Genomic DNA, 16283 nt, shown 5'->3' on the forward strand with positions numbered 1-16283 from the left:
AGCCCATTCAATCCCTGGGCCCTACTCTGCCACTCCGTATAGTTTGACAGATCTACTAAATTCCTACTTTCTTCCCTGAACCCGATATCTCATGATTTCTTGAGAGACCGAAAATTTATCTTACTCTGTCTTTACTTGATGGAACATCCACCGACCCCTGGGTTAGGCCATTCTGAAGATTCACAGTGAAGGAGCTTCTCTTCAATTTGGCCTTTATCTCGCTGTTCAATATTTCCTAGCCAAGGGTATGAATCTCTGCATCCACCCTGTCGAAAGCCTTATAAATCCTACACGAAACTCCTTTGATTCTGATTACTGACCCTTTTAATGTAACATGCAGGTTGGCCAGCTCCTCCGTCGATCTACAGCTGGCACTGGCAAGAAACTATCACTGGAACTTGGTGGGAAATCTCCTTTCATCGTGTTTGATACAGCTGATTTGGACAGTGTGGTGGAAGGCCTTGTGGATGCCATTTGGTTCAATCAAGGACAGGTGAGAACAATGGCTCAGAGTTTAGATAAGGCATGTCATATATTTTCCAAACAACACACCCCCACAAGTATGCGCCGTTGTCACCCAGTTCAAACATTTGGTGCTTTTGGCAGTATTTGTTTCATTATGTAATAGCATACCTCTGATGGCAAGGATTGCAAGCAAGGCTGTGTAAAAGACTATGATGATGATGTGTCAAGGATCCTAAGCAGGATGACCAAGTGTATTAGTTTGACTGGTGGAGAAATCAGTTCCTGACTCTAGTCAGTGGCCTCTATTGATAAGTGCCACTGCATGGATGTCTTTGATCAGGACAGGTAGTGTTTAGTTGCAATAACCCTGTCCCCAACATGAAATAACCTTATCCAAACTTTTGCATCAGGGCTTTGTAGTGACTGACATCAGTCCTGAATTTGGTTGGTACTGAGCAAGAGGAGCTTTACCTCTAATCTGTCAAGGAAATCTACAATCAAACACTAAATTGAAAGTGTTTTCGCACCCCAGTTTTTGTTATCGCTCGCCTTGAGTATTCAACAGTGATAGCTAGAAGATAAATTGCTGTAGGTCACTTCAGGATTTTGGTGTTTCTCTGTTGTAGGTTTGCAGTGCTGGTTCTAGACTGCTAATGCAGGAATCAATTGCTGACAAGCTAATTGACCAGTTAAAGCAGAGGATGCAACGCCTGCGTGTAGGAGACAGCCTGGACAAGGGCATTGACATGGGTGCATTGGTGGATGAATCACAGAAGAAGACGATTATGGAATATGTAGAGCAGGCGAGGAGTGAAGGAGCAGAGGTAAGAGATTAAAAATTATACATAATTTTAAAAAATTTGTTCCACGGATGTGGATGTCACTGACTGGACTAGCATTTATATCCCATCCTTAATTGTCAATGAACAGTTAAGAGTGAGCCATATTGCTGTGGGTCTGGAGTCATACGTGTGTCAGAAGAGGTGAGGACAGCAATTTCCTTCCCTAAAGGTTTTAGTGATTCAAATTGTCTGAAAAGCCTATCCACAATGGTTTCATGGTCATTATTGGACACTTAAAACATAGAACGGTAAAGCACAGGAATGGCCCCAACCTGTGATGTTGTACCGAACATGACTGTTCAGGTCCTGCCATTAACTGTATACTTTTCCTTAACATTTCCCTCAACAATTGATTCCAGATTTTTATTAGATTCAGAACATGATGTGGATTTATGAATTAATAGTCTCGTGATAATGCCACCCAGCCATTGCCTCCCCCTTAAATTCAGTTCCATTTCCTAATAGTCAGCTCTTGCTCCTATTTCATATGTTCAGCTCCTACATACTAAGGTGGCATTAGTCTGTGAGCAATTCCTACATTTGCACTTAGGATTAGATTACACACAACTTGATGCTAGCTGGTACATTAAGCAGATCATCTATTCAACACCTGCACATAGGGAAAAGTTCTAAATAAAGCACATGCATTGAGATTTAATCTATTGAGTGAAGATTTTCCACTGCAAGATATTATTCCATTCTGTCCCATTCAGAAAGGAAAGGATACATGCTTAGAGTAGTCTCATTCATTCTACTGAGGGTTGACATTTTGAACTGGCCAATTCAAAACTGGATGGGCATCAATCCTATGTCCTTCCTGTAAAAATTCCCTGCAGATAACCTCAAGAGATATGATAAATGAGTGGTAATCCCAGCACTACTTTCTGCCTGTGAGTGGAGTGGAATTGAGGTGCTCTCTTTTTTAAATTTATTCTTTCAATGAAGTTGGAACTTGCATACCTCCCTCAATTATTTCTTGCTCCTATAATCTTCAAATTCTTAAGACCCAAAAAGTTGCTATCATCAGATCTGTTTGATCCAGTCTGGTGATCTGTACTGTGAAAGCTAGCTCTGGAACCTAAAATTAATTCAATAATTGGATTGGCAAGTTGCCAGTTTGAACATCTTTTGTTTCAGTCCAGAATGATTGCATTGATTATTTCTCTTTCCAGTATCTCCTGAATGCCTTGCCTGATAGTCCAATTGGTGTTGTCCAACATCCAAGATCTCACTCAATTCTGAAGACGATTCATTGGGTTTGAAGCATTCATTCTGATTCTCTCTCCACAGCTACTGCTGAGTTTCTCCGGTATTTTTATTTTTCATCCTGTTGCCTGCCATGCATATGCAGACTTTTGACAGTGAATATTAGGAGACGGTTTTACTTGTGGGGAAGTTGCAGCCAAGCCTGGTTGCGTCATCAATCACGTGGAAACATGTGGTTTCAGTTGTGGTCTGCATTATCATATCTAGATGCGTTCTGTTTCTCACCCTACATTTCCTGCCTGGGCTGTTGAGTCTAAATGTGACGCTACCACTTGAGATGGATGAGATAACACAACTCAACAAAAAGCAGGGATTGCAACACTAAGTTCATTTCATATTGTAAAGATTACAGGATCTTAAGGAAAAGCTTTTAGTGTCAGATGGAAACTTGAGATTGGGAAACACTTTTTCTGAACAGACTCCAGTGCACAAATAGCTACACTAACGACAACTTAATATAATTAATCGAACTATAAGCGACATGCATTCAAGGGGGCAGCTCAGTGGTTAGCACTGTTGCCTCACAGTGCCAGGGACCTGGGTTCAATTCCCACCTTGGGTGACTGTCTGTGTGGTGTTTGCACATTCTCCCCGTGTCTGCGTGGGTTTCCTCTGGTGCTCTGGTTTCCTCCCACAATCCAAAGACATGTAGGTCAGGTGAATTGGCCATATTAAATTGCCCAAGGTGTTAGGTGACTTTAGTCAGGGGTAAATATAGGGTAGGGGAATGGGTCTGGGTGGGTTACTGTTTGGAGGATCGGTATAGACTTGTTGGGCCGAAGGGCTGTTTCCATACTGAAGGAAATCTAATCTAAAATTGCAGGGATCCATTCCGTCCTAACAAAAGGATCATGTTCAAGCTTTTTGGCATTTTTATATTACTTGGAAGCTTGAGGATCTTAATTCCCCACTTATCTCTTAATAGCAGTACCTAGATGAATAAGGGCTGACTTGCCAAGCATTTGGCACCCTTTTCATCTAGACTATAAATTGTTGTGATCATTTTTAATTGAGCATTCTTGCATTTTTGTCTTGAGTGAAAGACAAAAATGCTTTGATAACTGGTGTCTCAACAATATACAAGCTTATATTTATGTAATTTTTGTTTATTTGTAACAGTGGAGAAATTTGGCTGAATACAACTGAGGGGAAAGATTGGATGGACTGTGATTCTTTTCCTTGGAAGTAGAGGCAGAGGAGATATTTTGTTGAAGTGTATAATATTGTCGGGATCCTACAGAGAATGAATAGAAAGGACCTATTTCCCTCAGTCAGGGAGCCTAGCATGGAGTTAATTTGTGGTAATATGTAGAAGGTTTAGAAGAAAGTTGAAAACAATTGTTTTCATCCCTGGGGTGGCAGGAGTCTGGAATGGGTGACTGAATGGGTGGCAGAGACAGGAACGCTTGTCATACTTACAAAACAAAAGTTGACACTGCATCTGCGGTAATCTATAGGACTACAGATCATGAGCTGAAAAGTGTCAGGGTGGCTCTCTTTTAGGGTGGCACAGGTATGATGGACTGAATGGCCTCTTTGTGTGCTGAACTTTATTTTTCTGATTTAATGACTGACGAAAGGTTGGCAGTCTTCATTTTCCACTGCCCCCATCTTTGACACAGGAGCTGAATTATGGTTTTCTCTTTGCTGGACTTTTAGCAAACTTTGCTGAGAATTTCACCCCTCTCTCTCTCTCTCTCTCTCTCTCTCTTCCTCATGCAGGTGTACCAGATGTGTGAAGGAATGCCTCAGAAAGGTATCTTCTACCCACCCACACTTATCACCCACGTGAACACAGTCTCCCGTGTTGTCCGTGAAGAGGTAACTGAAATCCTTTGAAAGCTCACTTTTTATTTACTCATGGAGCAACTCGTTTAATGGGTGCGACCTTTTCCTTTCAAACCTTTTATTTGCAAGATTGTAGAGTGTTAAGAAGAAACATTTGTACTTTACAAATAAAGACTTTTGAAATGTAGTCACTAATGTGATGTAGTAGCTGTGTTGCACTTGGCAAGCTTCAACAAGCAATGTTGTGGTGAAGACTGAATAATTTGTTCTTTGTGGTGTTGTCTAGTAATATTAGCCAACACAGGCCAACTTCTAGGAACGAATTACTAATGATGCTGGAATCTGTACTGCAAACAAGAAATGCTGGAGATCACAGTGGGTCAGGCAGCATCCATGGAGAGGCGGCAAGCTAACATTTCGAGTTTGGGTGACTTTTCATCAGAGCTGAAGTAAAGTGTGGAAGGGACAGCATTTATGCTGTAGTTTTTTTTTATGGGGAGGGGTGTAGGTGGTTGGGGGTGATGCTGAGTGTTTGGGGAGGATGGAGAAAAGTTGTTGATCATTCAGATTGATTGGCTGAAATGTGAGAATGGTAGAACAATGGGGCGTCTCCTGCCAGACTTGAATGGACAGTTGTGTGGTGCTGGAAAAGCACAGCAGGTCAGGCAGCATTCGAGGAGCAGGAAAATCAATGTTTCAGGCATAAGCCCTTCATCAGGAAACTGGGGTGGTGTGGAGGGAAGGACATGATAACAAATGAAAAGAAAAGGAAGAAATGTTCACAATTTGAAGGTATTGAACTCTAATATCAAGTCCAGTTTGCGCTGGGATTCACTGGAACACTGCAGCATGCTGTGGATAGACGCATGGGAACGTGAGCAGGACACTGTTAAAGTGACCGGCTGCAGGAAGGTCAGAGTCCTGCTTGTGCATAGACTGGAGGTGATGTGACCATGTAAACACAGAACAGTACAATACAGGGACAAGCCCTTTGGCCCACCATGCCTGCGCTGACCATGATGCCATTCTAAACTAAACCTGTTTATTTGCACATAGTCCCTGTCCCTGTCTTCCCTGCATCTAAATGTCTCTTAAACATTGCTATTGTACCTGCTTTTACCATCTCCCCATGCAGTGTGCCCCAGGCACTGACCACCCGCTGTTTAAAAAAAAAGTTCCTATCTCCAAATTTTCCCCCTCTCACTTTAAACCTATGCTGTCTAATATTTGACATTTCCACCCTGGGTCAAATACTTCAACTACCCACCCTATCCGTGCTGCTTGTCATTTTCTATGTATTTCTATCAGGTCGGCCCTCAGCCTTTGATGCTTTAGCAAAAACAATCAGAGTTTGTCCAACCTCTTCAATCCAGGCAACATCCTGGTCAACCTTTTTTGTGTCCTCTTCAACGCATCTACATCCTTTCTGTAGTGTGGCAACCAGAATTGTGTGCACAGCTCCAAATGTGGCCTAGCTAAAGTTTTATATGGCTGTAACATGACCTGCCAACTTTTATATTCAGTGCCCTAAGCATTGAAGGCAAACATGCTTTTTTACCATCTTTACCAGGAAGCGATCGACCTGTAGCACAGACCCATGTGTTTGTCAGTGCTTCTCAGGATCCTGCCATTTACTGGATACTTTCCTGTTGCATTTGACCTCCCAAAATGCATCACCTCCCACTTATCCAGATTAAGTGCGATATGCCAATCTCTGCCCAACTTTCCAATTGATCTATCTCCTGCTGTATCCTTTGACAACATCCCTCACTACCACAAACCTACCAAATTTCATGTTGTCTGCAAACTTACCAATTAGTCCATCTACATTTTTATCCAAATCACTTCCTCCATTCAGAAAAACACCCCTCCACAACCACCCTTTTTTATGACTAAGTTGATTTTGTATCCAACTTACCAACTCACTTTGGATCCTGTTTGACTTAATATTCTGGACTAGCCTGGTGGGACCTTGTCAAATGCTTTAGTAAAGTTCATGCAGACAACATCCACTGCCCCACCCTCATCATTCATTGAATTTCTTTGAGAATGTGACAGTCAAATTTGTGAGACCAGACGTTCCCTTCACAAATCCATGCTGACTATCCCTAATAAGTCTGAATGTGAGTAAATGCTGTCTCTAAGAATCATCTTCAATAATTTTCCTATCACTGATGTAAGGCTCATCTGCCTGTAATTTTTGGGCCTTTCTTAAACAATTGAGACAACATTGGCTATTTTCCAGTCTTCTCGGACTTCACCTCTGGCTAAAGAGGATACAAAGATCTCTGTCAAGACCCCAGAGGACTGTAGATGCTGGAAACCAGAGTCTAGATTAGAGCTCCATTCCTGATGAAGGGCGTTTGCCTGAAACATCGATTTTCCTGCTCCTCAGATGTTGCCTGACCTGTGCTTTTCCAGCACCACTCTAATCTAGACCCCAGCAATTTCCTCCCTCAGAATCCTAGGATAGATCCCATTAGGTCTGGGGGACTTATCCACTTCAATATTTTTCAAGGTACCCAACACCACCTTCATCTTAATTTCGACGTGCCCTAGAATATCAGCACCCCTCCATAATCTTACCATCGTCCATGTCCTTCACCTTGGTGCATACCAATGTAAAGTACTCATTAAGAACCTCACCCACTTTCTGTGGCTCCACAGAAAAATTCCCTCCATTGCTCTTGAGAGTCACTGTGTCAATAATGTCTTGGGGAGTTACCAAGACTCCTTTGTATCTGTCTCGAAAGCATTTACTACTTGATTTGTGCTCTGGGAAGTTTGATTGAAGTATATTGCCCATGTTTACCACATACTAATTCTAGGTGTGTATGTATTGCAGATTGTATAACTGTTCTAATTTGTAGAGAAGTGTATGGTAAAACCGTGCAATCTTGTGGCTTTGATTTCTTAATCTCATGGATCTCACTTGTCTGTTTTAAGAATAAACGTTACTGGTCCCTAATCAGATTTGGCTAGTCTTGTCTGGGTTCATAATAAAGTTGGTGGTCTGGCCTGGGCTCAAAACACAGGGATTAACTGCTTCTGGGCAGCGGGGAGAAAGTGTTACAGATCTTTGGTGCTGTAACATTTAATAAGTAATCACCTCTTAATTCTTTAGATTTTTGGACCAGTTTTGGTAGCTCTGACGTTCCGAACGGCAAAGGAGGCTATTGCTTTGGCAAACAACTCACCGTATGGACTTGCTGGCAGTGTCTGGACTGAGAACCTGCCATTGGCACTTGAGGTGGCAATGAGGTAGTATTATCCGTGTTCGTTGACTGGGGTGGCATGTGGCATCTTGCCTGATTGTTCTCCCATCCTTTCTTGCATACTACCTCCACATCTCTGTATTCTTCCTTTCTTTCCAACTTGGGCCTTTTTTGCCCCTCCTCCATAATTTTGTTTTCTCTCTTCTACCCATCCTCGCTCTCTCTCGCTCTCTCTCGCTCTCTCTCGCTCTCTCTCGCTCTGCTCTCCTTTTTCTGTGTCCTTTGCCTCTTATACTTGCCCGCTCATCTCCTTAGACTTCCTTTATTTTTCTCACCCCTTCCCTCCCCTTCATGGTCCCTCATGATTCACAGTCTTCCTTCTGCAGTTACTCTTACAGATTTACTGACGAATATTCTTTCCTTAGTTTGAAGGCAGGAGCAGTCTGGGTGAACGGGCACAACATGTTTGATGCCGCAGCTGGCTTTGGTGGGTACAAAGAAAGTGGATTTGGACGGGATGGTGGAAAAGAGGTCAGTGTTGGAGGATAGTTTGAGTCAAATTTTATGACCAGTTGTATTGTTCTAAAGATTAAATTGCATTCCCAATAACTAATAAAACAAAATTTTGGCAAATATTGTTTGTTGGGTGCAGTAAAAATATCAATATTCCACAATAGAAGTTGAGGATTTGCCTCCAACTTGGAGGTGGAGTGGGGAGAAGTGTATCAAGGAAAACGGTAACTAATCAAAAGACCACAAGAAGGAAATCTGGAAAGAAAACTACTGTACTGTCTTTCTGCATGACGAATGTTATCCATTCTCTGTGTACTTGAATATGCAGCTTGTATAATGTTTTACTGGAATGGTTTAGTTCCATATTGCAATGATACAGTCTTTAATGTACAGAGGGTGTTCACTATGTGCCAATGTGGGGCCTATACAGTTTGCAAAACAAGGCTTGTCTTCTAGGATCAATTTTCCAGTTGGTTGTGGCACGCTGCATTCCCATAACCTTGGGTGGGAGCAGGAAGATCATTTTGTTATTGATTATTGCTGACCTTTCACCCTGTAACCCACTGTCCTGTTTAGGGCTTGTATGAGTATGTGAGGCCCACCTGGGAGGAACGACCCCACCCAAATCCAGGAGAAATCCAGTATAATACATACGCAGCCGCACATGGAGCAGATCTTTCACCAATACCAGGCCAAATGGCAAAACCCAAACTAGTCCGGGCTGATGCAGTTCCGAGGTGAGAAAACATGTGAATTTTGCCATGAAACCCTGTATAAATGGGGCTGTCTTCATTTATACAGTTGACTTGCTGGTGTTTTATTTACCTGCAGCATTGACCGTACATACAAACTGTACTATGGAGGCGCTCAGAAGAGGCCTTACAGCATGTACTCGCGGCCCATATTCGACCACTGTGGCAAGGCTGTTGCCTATGTCAGTGATTGTAACCGGAAAGATGTCCGGAATGCAGTTGAGGCTGCTCACGCAGGAGCACCGGGGTAAGTACTTGTAAAGGTTCTGCTCAGTGATGAGTCCATGTGTCGGAGGGTGTGATTCTCCATTTCTCTGTTTCAAGCCAGTCTCAGTTTGTGTACTATGTGGCTGAGAGTCAGGAGCTTTGCTGTGAAATTGCTGCAGACTGAGTGTAGCAGGGGCTGGGAGAAAGATTTGAGTTTTACCTTACAACTGGACGAGAAGTCATTACAAGATTACCCAACGTCCAGAATAAGGTCCCCTGGAGAAACCTGAAACCTGAGACCTGATTAATTTGGCCTACGCTATTGCTCCTGACTCTAGGAAATTGTAGACTGACAAAGCAAAACAGTGTGGTTTTGGGGTGAAGGATCTAAGACAGGGGAATGAAAGTGTTGTCATTTGTTCCCTGCAGCTGGGGGAAGCGAGCTGCCCATAACAGGGCTCAGATTGTTTACTACATGGCAGAGAACCTAGAGCAGCGACGGGAAGAGATGGCACAAAACCTTAGCACACTGACTGGTGTCAATATGGAGGAAGCTCTATGTGAAGTGGATGCCTGCATTGAGAGACTTTTTTACTGGGGTGCTTATTGTGACAAATTTGGAGGCACTGTCCAGGTGGGTAAATTGATTTGAAGGTTTTTGTTCCCTCCCTGCCGCTGACGGCCTACTGGATAAATATTCAAGCTGGTATAATGAAATCAGTTCTGTCTCCTTCTCCCAAGCTCACTGTGGATCCCCTTGTGATTTCACCTTTTGTGTCAGCCTGCCATGATGAACCTTGTCAAAAGTCTTGCTAAAGTCCATGTACAAAGTATCCCCCACCCTGTCCTCTCAAATCATTTTTGTCACTTCCTCAAAAAAAACTCAATCAAGTTTGTGAGACACAACCTCCCCTGCACAAAGTCGCGTTGTATATCGTTAATAAATACATTTTTTTTCCAAATGTTAGTAAATCCTATCACTAAGAATCCTCTCCAATAATTTCTCTACTACTGATGTAAGGTTGACTTGACTATAATTTGCCGAAATTATCCCTGGTGCCCATCTGAAGCACAGGAAAGATATTGGCTATTCTCCAGTCCTCTTGGAGCTCTCCTGTGATTAAAGAGGATACAAAGATTTGTCCAAGGTACCAGAGTCCCTTGTGTCCTTCAGGATCTATTCCAGAATACTATCAGGTCCTGACTTGTCCACCTTAATGCTTTTCAAACATCCGAAACCACCTCATGTAATTGTTCTATCCTGCGTGGCCACATAAACCAATCTAACACCTACTTTAAACCCTTCCATAGAAAACAATAACAGGGCAGTCACAGGAATTCTGATGCCAGCAGAGGTTAACATGAAGGACTCTCCTTGTCAGCCCTCCCCTCATCTGAGCATGGTGACTCTCAGGTTAAACTGTCACCAGTTTTCTCTGTCTAATGGGAGAGCAGCCAAGTAGGATTATGTCGACTGTATGCTTTACTCTTTGTGTGGACCTTAAAGTCTTATTTGTTAAATTTATGTTGTTGGCATTAATGGGACAGTGGCAGTCTGCATACAAAAACCATCTGAGGGACTGAAAGCAGAGAGTTGTGGTGAAAAATTCTTTATTGGTCTTGAGTGAAGTAAAGTGTATTGGTGACTTGTGGTTGGTATCACGACCTCTACTTTTTCCAATAACAGTTAATGATCTGGACTTGAATATAAAAGGATAAAATTTCAAAGCTTGCAGATGACAAAATATGGTAATGTTGTGATCTTTGAGGAAAATGGTAACAGACAGAGAAGACAGGAAGGTAGAGACAAATCAGGGAAATGTGTAGACATGTGCCAGATGAAATGTTAATGCAGAGATATGAAGTGACATATTTTGGTAGCAAGAAAGTAGTGAAATGCCACGTGATATAATTTTACATGGTAGTGCAAGATCAAAGATAGATCTGAGGGCATACACACTATAACCTTCAAAGGTAGCAGAATAACTTGAGGCAGATGAAGCACTTGGGACTTTGGCTCAATAAGCAGAGGATATACAAAAGTGAAGCTGATATGTTGAGCTGAATTCCTGCTTAGATCCCGTTGGAAAATTGTTTCTAATTCAGCGCTCCATGTTTTCGGATACTTGCAAGTATGGATGAGGGATTATAATTGCACGGAGAAATGAGAGAAACCTAGGACAGCTTTCGAGCAGAGAAATCTAATGGGAGAGTTAATAGCGATATTCATATTTATGAAGGGTTTTGCTAACTAAATAAGTTGCCTGTGTAGCCGAATGCAAATTTAAGATAATTTGCTAAAGCACTCGAGACACGCTGTGGAGATTTATTTGTTTTATGGAGTGCTATATTATGGTCTGGATTGCGGCGTCTGAAAGAATGGTGGAAGCAAAATAAGTAAAAACTTTGTAAAGGCAATTACTAAGTACTTGAAGGAGCAAAACTCAAGGATATGGGGAGAGAGCTGGTGCTTGAGACTGATGGGTAGTTCCTAAGTGGGATTGATGTGATGAATGACCTCTCTGCATTGCATAATTTTATGGTGAAATGTGACTTTGCTGTATAATTGCTGCTACTCAGATCATTATTGAGTTATTCTGCATTCGTAGATTAAAAGTTTCTTCATGTAAGCCTGTGAGTTTCATGCTATTTTGCTTTGGATGAAGTTGAACTCAGAATTCCTCTATTTGCTAGAATTGGTGCTAGTATCTTGTGTGCTATCCATTCAGTGGTGTGAGGGCTTCTCGTAGTGTAATTTTCAAACTGTTGTGGTGTATTGACAGTAAAAGCACTAACTCTGTCTGTGTCCCTTGAAGGAAACCCAGCTTTATGGTGCCACAGTCATGGTTCGGGAACCGGTTGGGGTGATTGCCATTGCGTGCCCAGATGAGAACCCCCTGCTCAGTTTTGTGAGTCTCTTTGCTCCAGCCATTGTTCGAGGAAATGCTGTCATCATTGTCCCCAGTGAGAGGTATCCACTGCCAGCGTTGGAACTTTATCAGGTACAGGCAAGATTTTGAAGACATCCATGCAGAAATGAGAAAGAATGTTTTCAATTGCCCTTATGTAAAACTCCCAATCTCTTTCACATTGCAACAATGATATTCTCACTATGTGAGTTTCGACACATTTAAAATTTTTGGATATCTTGATCCTTCTAATCTAACTAACTTTACAGACCAGGAATGGGATGGGTTAAACTGCTTGTGTATGCTGAGCTAACTGATCTCTGAGTCATTGTTGGAAGAAGAAAGGGAGGCAGAAGGACAGGAAACTACAGACCCATGAGCCTGACTCTGGTCATTGGTAAGCTACAGAGTCCATTATTAAATGTGAGATTGCAGAGTGCTTGGAAGTGCGTGATCAACTTGGGTTGAGTCACCACAGCTTTGTTTTGAGTAAGGAATGAGCAAGTTAGATAATAAAGAACCAGTGGACATGGTATATTTGGATTTCCAGCAAGTCTTGGACAAGGGGCCACACAGGAGGCTGTTAAATAATCTAAGAACCCACAGTATCAGTGGCTAGATACTGGCATGGGTAGAGGATTAGCTGATCAGAAGGCAGAGAGTTGGGATAAAGATGACCATCGGTGACGAGTGGGGTTCTGAAGGGGTCGGTGTTGGTACTTTTGCTATTCACGTTATGTGTTAATGATCTGGACAAAGAAATTCAGAGCATTGTCACTGGGTCTTTAGATGACACCGAGACAAGTGGAGGGTCAGTTTGTTTTGAGGAAGTGGGGAAGCTACAGAAGCAGTTGAATAGACTAGAAGAGTGGGCAAGGAAGTCGGACATAAAATACAATGTGTGCAAGTTTGAGGTTATTAACTTTGGTAGGAAGAATTGAGGCTCAGACTATTTTCAAAATGGGGCGAGGCTTTTGAAATCTGAATCACTAAAGGGCTAACGAGTCTTAGTTCAGGATTCTGTCAACGTTAACCAGCGGGTTCATTTGAAATATTGCAAACAGTTTTGGGCCCTGTATCTAAGAAAGGATGTGCTGGCATTTGAAGGGGTCCAGAGGAGGTTTACATGAATGATTCTGGGGATGTAGGGCTTATCACATGAGAGGTTTAGAAGGATGAGTGGGGGGTGGGAGCGATCTCATTGAAACCTGCAGAAACCTGCAGAATATTGAGCCACCTGAATAGAGTGAGCGTGGATAAGGTGGTTTCACTTATAGGAGAGACTAGGACCCCGGAGCACAGCCTCAGAGCAAAGGGGCCATCCTTTAGAATTGAGATGAGAAGGATTTTCTTTCAGCCAGAGACTGGTAAGTCTGTGGAACTCAGTGCTGCAAATGGCTGTGATGGCGAGGTTATTGAGGGTATTTAAGGCAGAGATAGAAAGACCCTTGATTAGTCAGAAAATGTGGTTGAGAACCATATCAGCCACGATAGAATGGCGGAACAGACTCAAGGGGCTGAATGGGCTAATTCTGTTGCTGTATCTTATGGTCAAATAGCCTGGTGCCTGAGTTCACACAGGAAGACTGGGTACTTGGGTGAGTTATTAGCAGTCCCCCAGCGCCATAGGAGTTGGTACCACAATCAACTGTGAACAGTGTGAGGAAAAATGATCAGTTTCAATGGATAATGAAGTTTGGCGTTAGTTTTAAATATGTCATAGGAATGTTGCAATGGTAGGTTTTTGGCAGTTCTTGCGCTTTAGATCAGGCACACCAATCTATAGCTGCCTGTTGATCATAGAGTTTTCTTTCTGTATAATTCTCTGAAATGGTGCACAGCTTTGAGTGGCAGAGCTGTTTGTCATGGCCATCAGCAGATTGTCTGCAGCATGGTGGCTGCTAAGCTCTGGACTGCAATCAGTAAATAGTTATCTGTGAATGAGGATTGACAAACCTTTCGAGGAACCTGACAAGCTGTGAAACAGTCAAATACTGTAGGCAGCGTTTCGCACTTTGCTTACGTGTTACTAAACATGACTAAACATGGATTCTGCACGTCACCAGGTTTCAGTTTTATGCACCGTTTGTTCTGAGAAATCCTGCACCCCTCATTCAAATCGATTTCCTGTGCTGTTCCAACATCTGGCAACATTACCTTTGAATGACTTGCTTTTGAATATCCATGGTGGCATTGAAATGATTGTTCTCTCTCAATAATCCATTCATATGCTTGTTTAGGTGAGGATTGATAGTGCTGGCATTTGGAAGGCTATTATTGGTGCCAATCATCCAGACAGGTGTCATTTATCAGAAATTGAATTCACCTTAGTCTTAAAACATTTTAAGTGCTGTCTCCACATGCCCAGTTTTATGGTCCAGACTTGTCCATCTAATTGGTAAATTTAGTTGTGTTTCACAGGAGCAGTAACTGGTGTTTCTGTAGCATTCCTAACGCTACATTGGGCGGCACTGTGGATCTGTGGTTAGCACTGCTGACTGACAGCACCAGGGACCTGGGTTCGATTCCACCCTCAGGTGACTGTGTGGAGTGTGCACATTCTTCCTGCATCTATGTGGATTTCCTCTGGGTGCTCTGGTTTCCCCCCACCGTCCAAAGATATGCAGGTTAGGGTGGATTGGCCGTGCTAAATTGCCCATTGTGTCCAGGGATGTGTAGTTTGTGGATTAGCCTTGGGATATGCAGGATTACAGGGATAGGGAAGGGGGATGGGATGACCTTCGAAGGGTTGGTGTAGGCTCAATGGGCTGAATGGCCTGCTTCTAACTGTAGGGATGCTATGAAAAACAAACTTACTCCCCAATGAGCAAACAATTTGATTGGAGTTGACCTAATGACGAAAGATCAAGTTGATGTTAATTGCTTATCTCTATGGTGTGAACTTGAATAATCCTATCTTTTACATCCCAGATTCAAAGAAACAATTTGGCCTCCTTTTTTTGAAAAAACTATTATGGGGGGCATGGATAGGGTAAGTAGGCAAAGTCTTTTCCCTGGGGTCAGGAGTCCAGAACTAGAGGGCAAGGTTTGGGGTGAGAGGGGAAAGATACAAAAGAGACCGAAGGGGCAACTTTTTCACACACAGGGTGGTACGGGTATGGAATGAGCTGCCAGAGGAAGTGGTGTAGGTTGCTACAATTGCAACATTTAAGAGGCATTTGGAAGGGTTTGAACAGATATGGGCTAGGTGCTGGCAGGTGGGACTAGATTGGGTTGGGATATCTGGTCGGCATGGACTCTTTGGACCGAAGGGTCTGTTTCCATGCTGTACATCTCTATGACTCTATGACATATGTCTTTATGAAATTATAAGAGGTGGAACCATCCTTCCCAATGCAGGGCTGTATTGGTGACAGTTTACTGATTGGAGCAGTTTTAATAATTTTGAAACATTATCTTAGCTTACTTCTGGATTAAAGTTGGGCTAATTCTCATGGGCATTACACTTTTCAACCAAAGAACTTTTCTTTTGTTTCTGTAGGTCTTTGAAACCTCAGATCTTCCTGCCGGTGTTGTGAATATTCTGACCGGATGCCGAGATCACCTCAGTAAATTCCTAGTTGAGCATCAAGATGTTCAAGCCATGTGGTATTTCGGATCTGAAAAGGTAATCTGCGGATGTGTCAATCCTGTGAGAAAATGTTTAGCATTCTGCATTTTAGGTGTCTACTGTACTGGGTCACAGAGTGGGAGGGGGGAAAGTATCCACTGCAAAAGCAGGGCCAATATACTTTAATGGTCACAAATGGAGATTAGTCCATCTTCACAAGCTTCTGTTGAAGCTTTGGCTCATAAGACAAAGCAAATTTAAGTTACAGACTGGAATCTATTGTTGACTTCCTAATGTTTCATATGGAAAACAGCCACAACTTGCATTTATGCAGTCCCTTTATTGATGTAACCAGTTCCAAGGCACTTGACAGGAGTGCTCTGTCAGAATTTGACACCAAGGACTTTAGGAAAAATGACCAGAAGTTTAGTCAAAGCTTTAGATTTTGAGGAACTATTGGAATGTTTGGGGAGGGAACTCCTGAGCTTACGCCTTTGGTAGCTAAAGGCAAGATAGCCAGTGGTGGAGCATTGAATAGCAAAGATATGCAGGTGAGTCCAGAATTACAGGAGAGGGATATCCGAGGATGATAGAATAAAGAAAGGCAAGGCAGTGCTTGACATTGGGAGCATGTTTGATTAGATTAGATTAGATTAGATTACTTACAGTGTGGAAACAGGCCCTTCGGCCCAACAAGTCTACACCGCCCCGCCGAAGTGCAACCCACCCATTCCCCTACATTTACCCCTTACCTA

The 16283-nt window shown here is 42.7% G+C and overlaps 1 protein-coding gene across 2 annotated transcripts in view; it reads left to right on the plus strand.

Annotated features, from left to right (window-relative positions):
* Positions 1–16283, plus strand: part of aldh16a1 (aldehyde dehydrogenase 16 family, member A1) — a 65426-nt gene that overhangs the window by 42006 nt on the left and 7137 nt on the right. Inside the window, exons 7-16 of one of the 2 annotated variants that reach the window (XM_043679624.2) lie at positions 341–493; positions 1092–1289; positions 4296–4394; positions 7486–7622; positions 8002–8107; positions 8666–8826; positions 8921–9088; positions 9478–9682; positions 11865–12050; positions 15460–15585. In XM_043679624.2, coding sequence (XP_043535559.2) covers positions 341–493; positions 1092–1289; positions 4296–4394; positions 7486–7622; positions 8002–8107; positions 8666–8826; positions 8921–9088; positions 9478–9682; positions 11865–12050; positions 15460–15585 — 1539 coding nt within the window. The remainder of the gene's footprint in view (positions 1–340; positions 494–1091; positions 1290–4295; positions 4395–7485; positions 7623–8001; positions 8108–8665; positions 8827–8920; positions 9089–9477; positions 9683–11864; positions 12051–15459; positions 15586–16283) is intronic. The other variant, XM_087978259.1, reaches the window with a different exon arrangement.

This window comes from Chiloscyllium plagiosum, unplaced genomic scaffold (assembly GCF_037043375.1).
Source record: "Chiloscyllium plagiosum isolate Xiang-an unplaced genomic scaffold, Cpla_swu_hap1 HiC_scaffold_33, whole genome shotgun sequence".
Classification (NCBI taxonomy): domain Eukaryota; kingdom Metazoa; phylum Chordata; class Chondrichthyes; order Orectolobiformes; family Hemiscylliidae; genus Chiloscyllium; species Chiloscyllium plagiosum.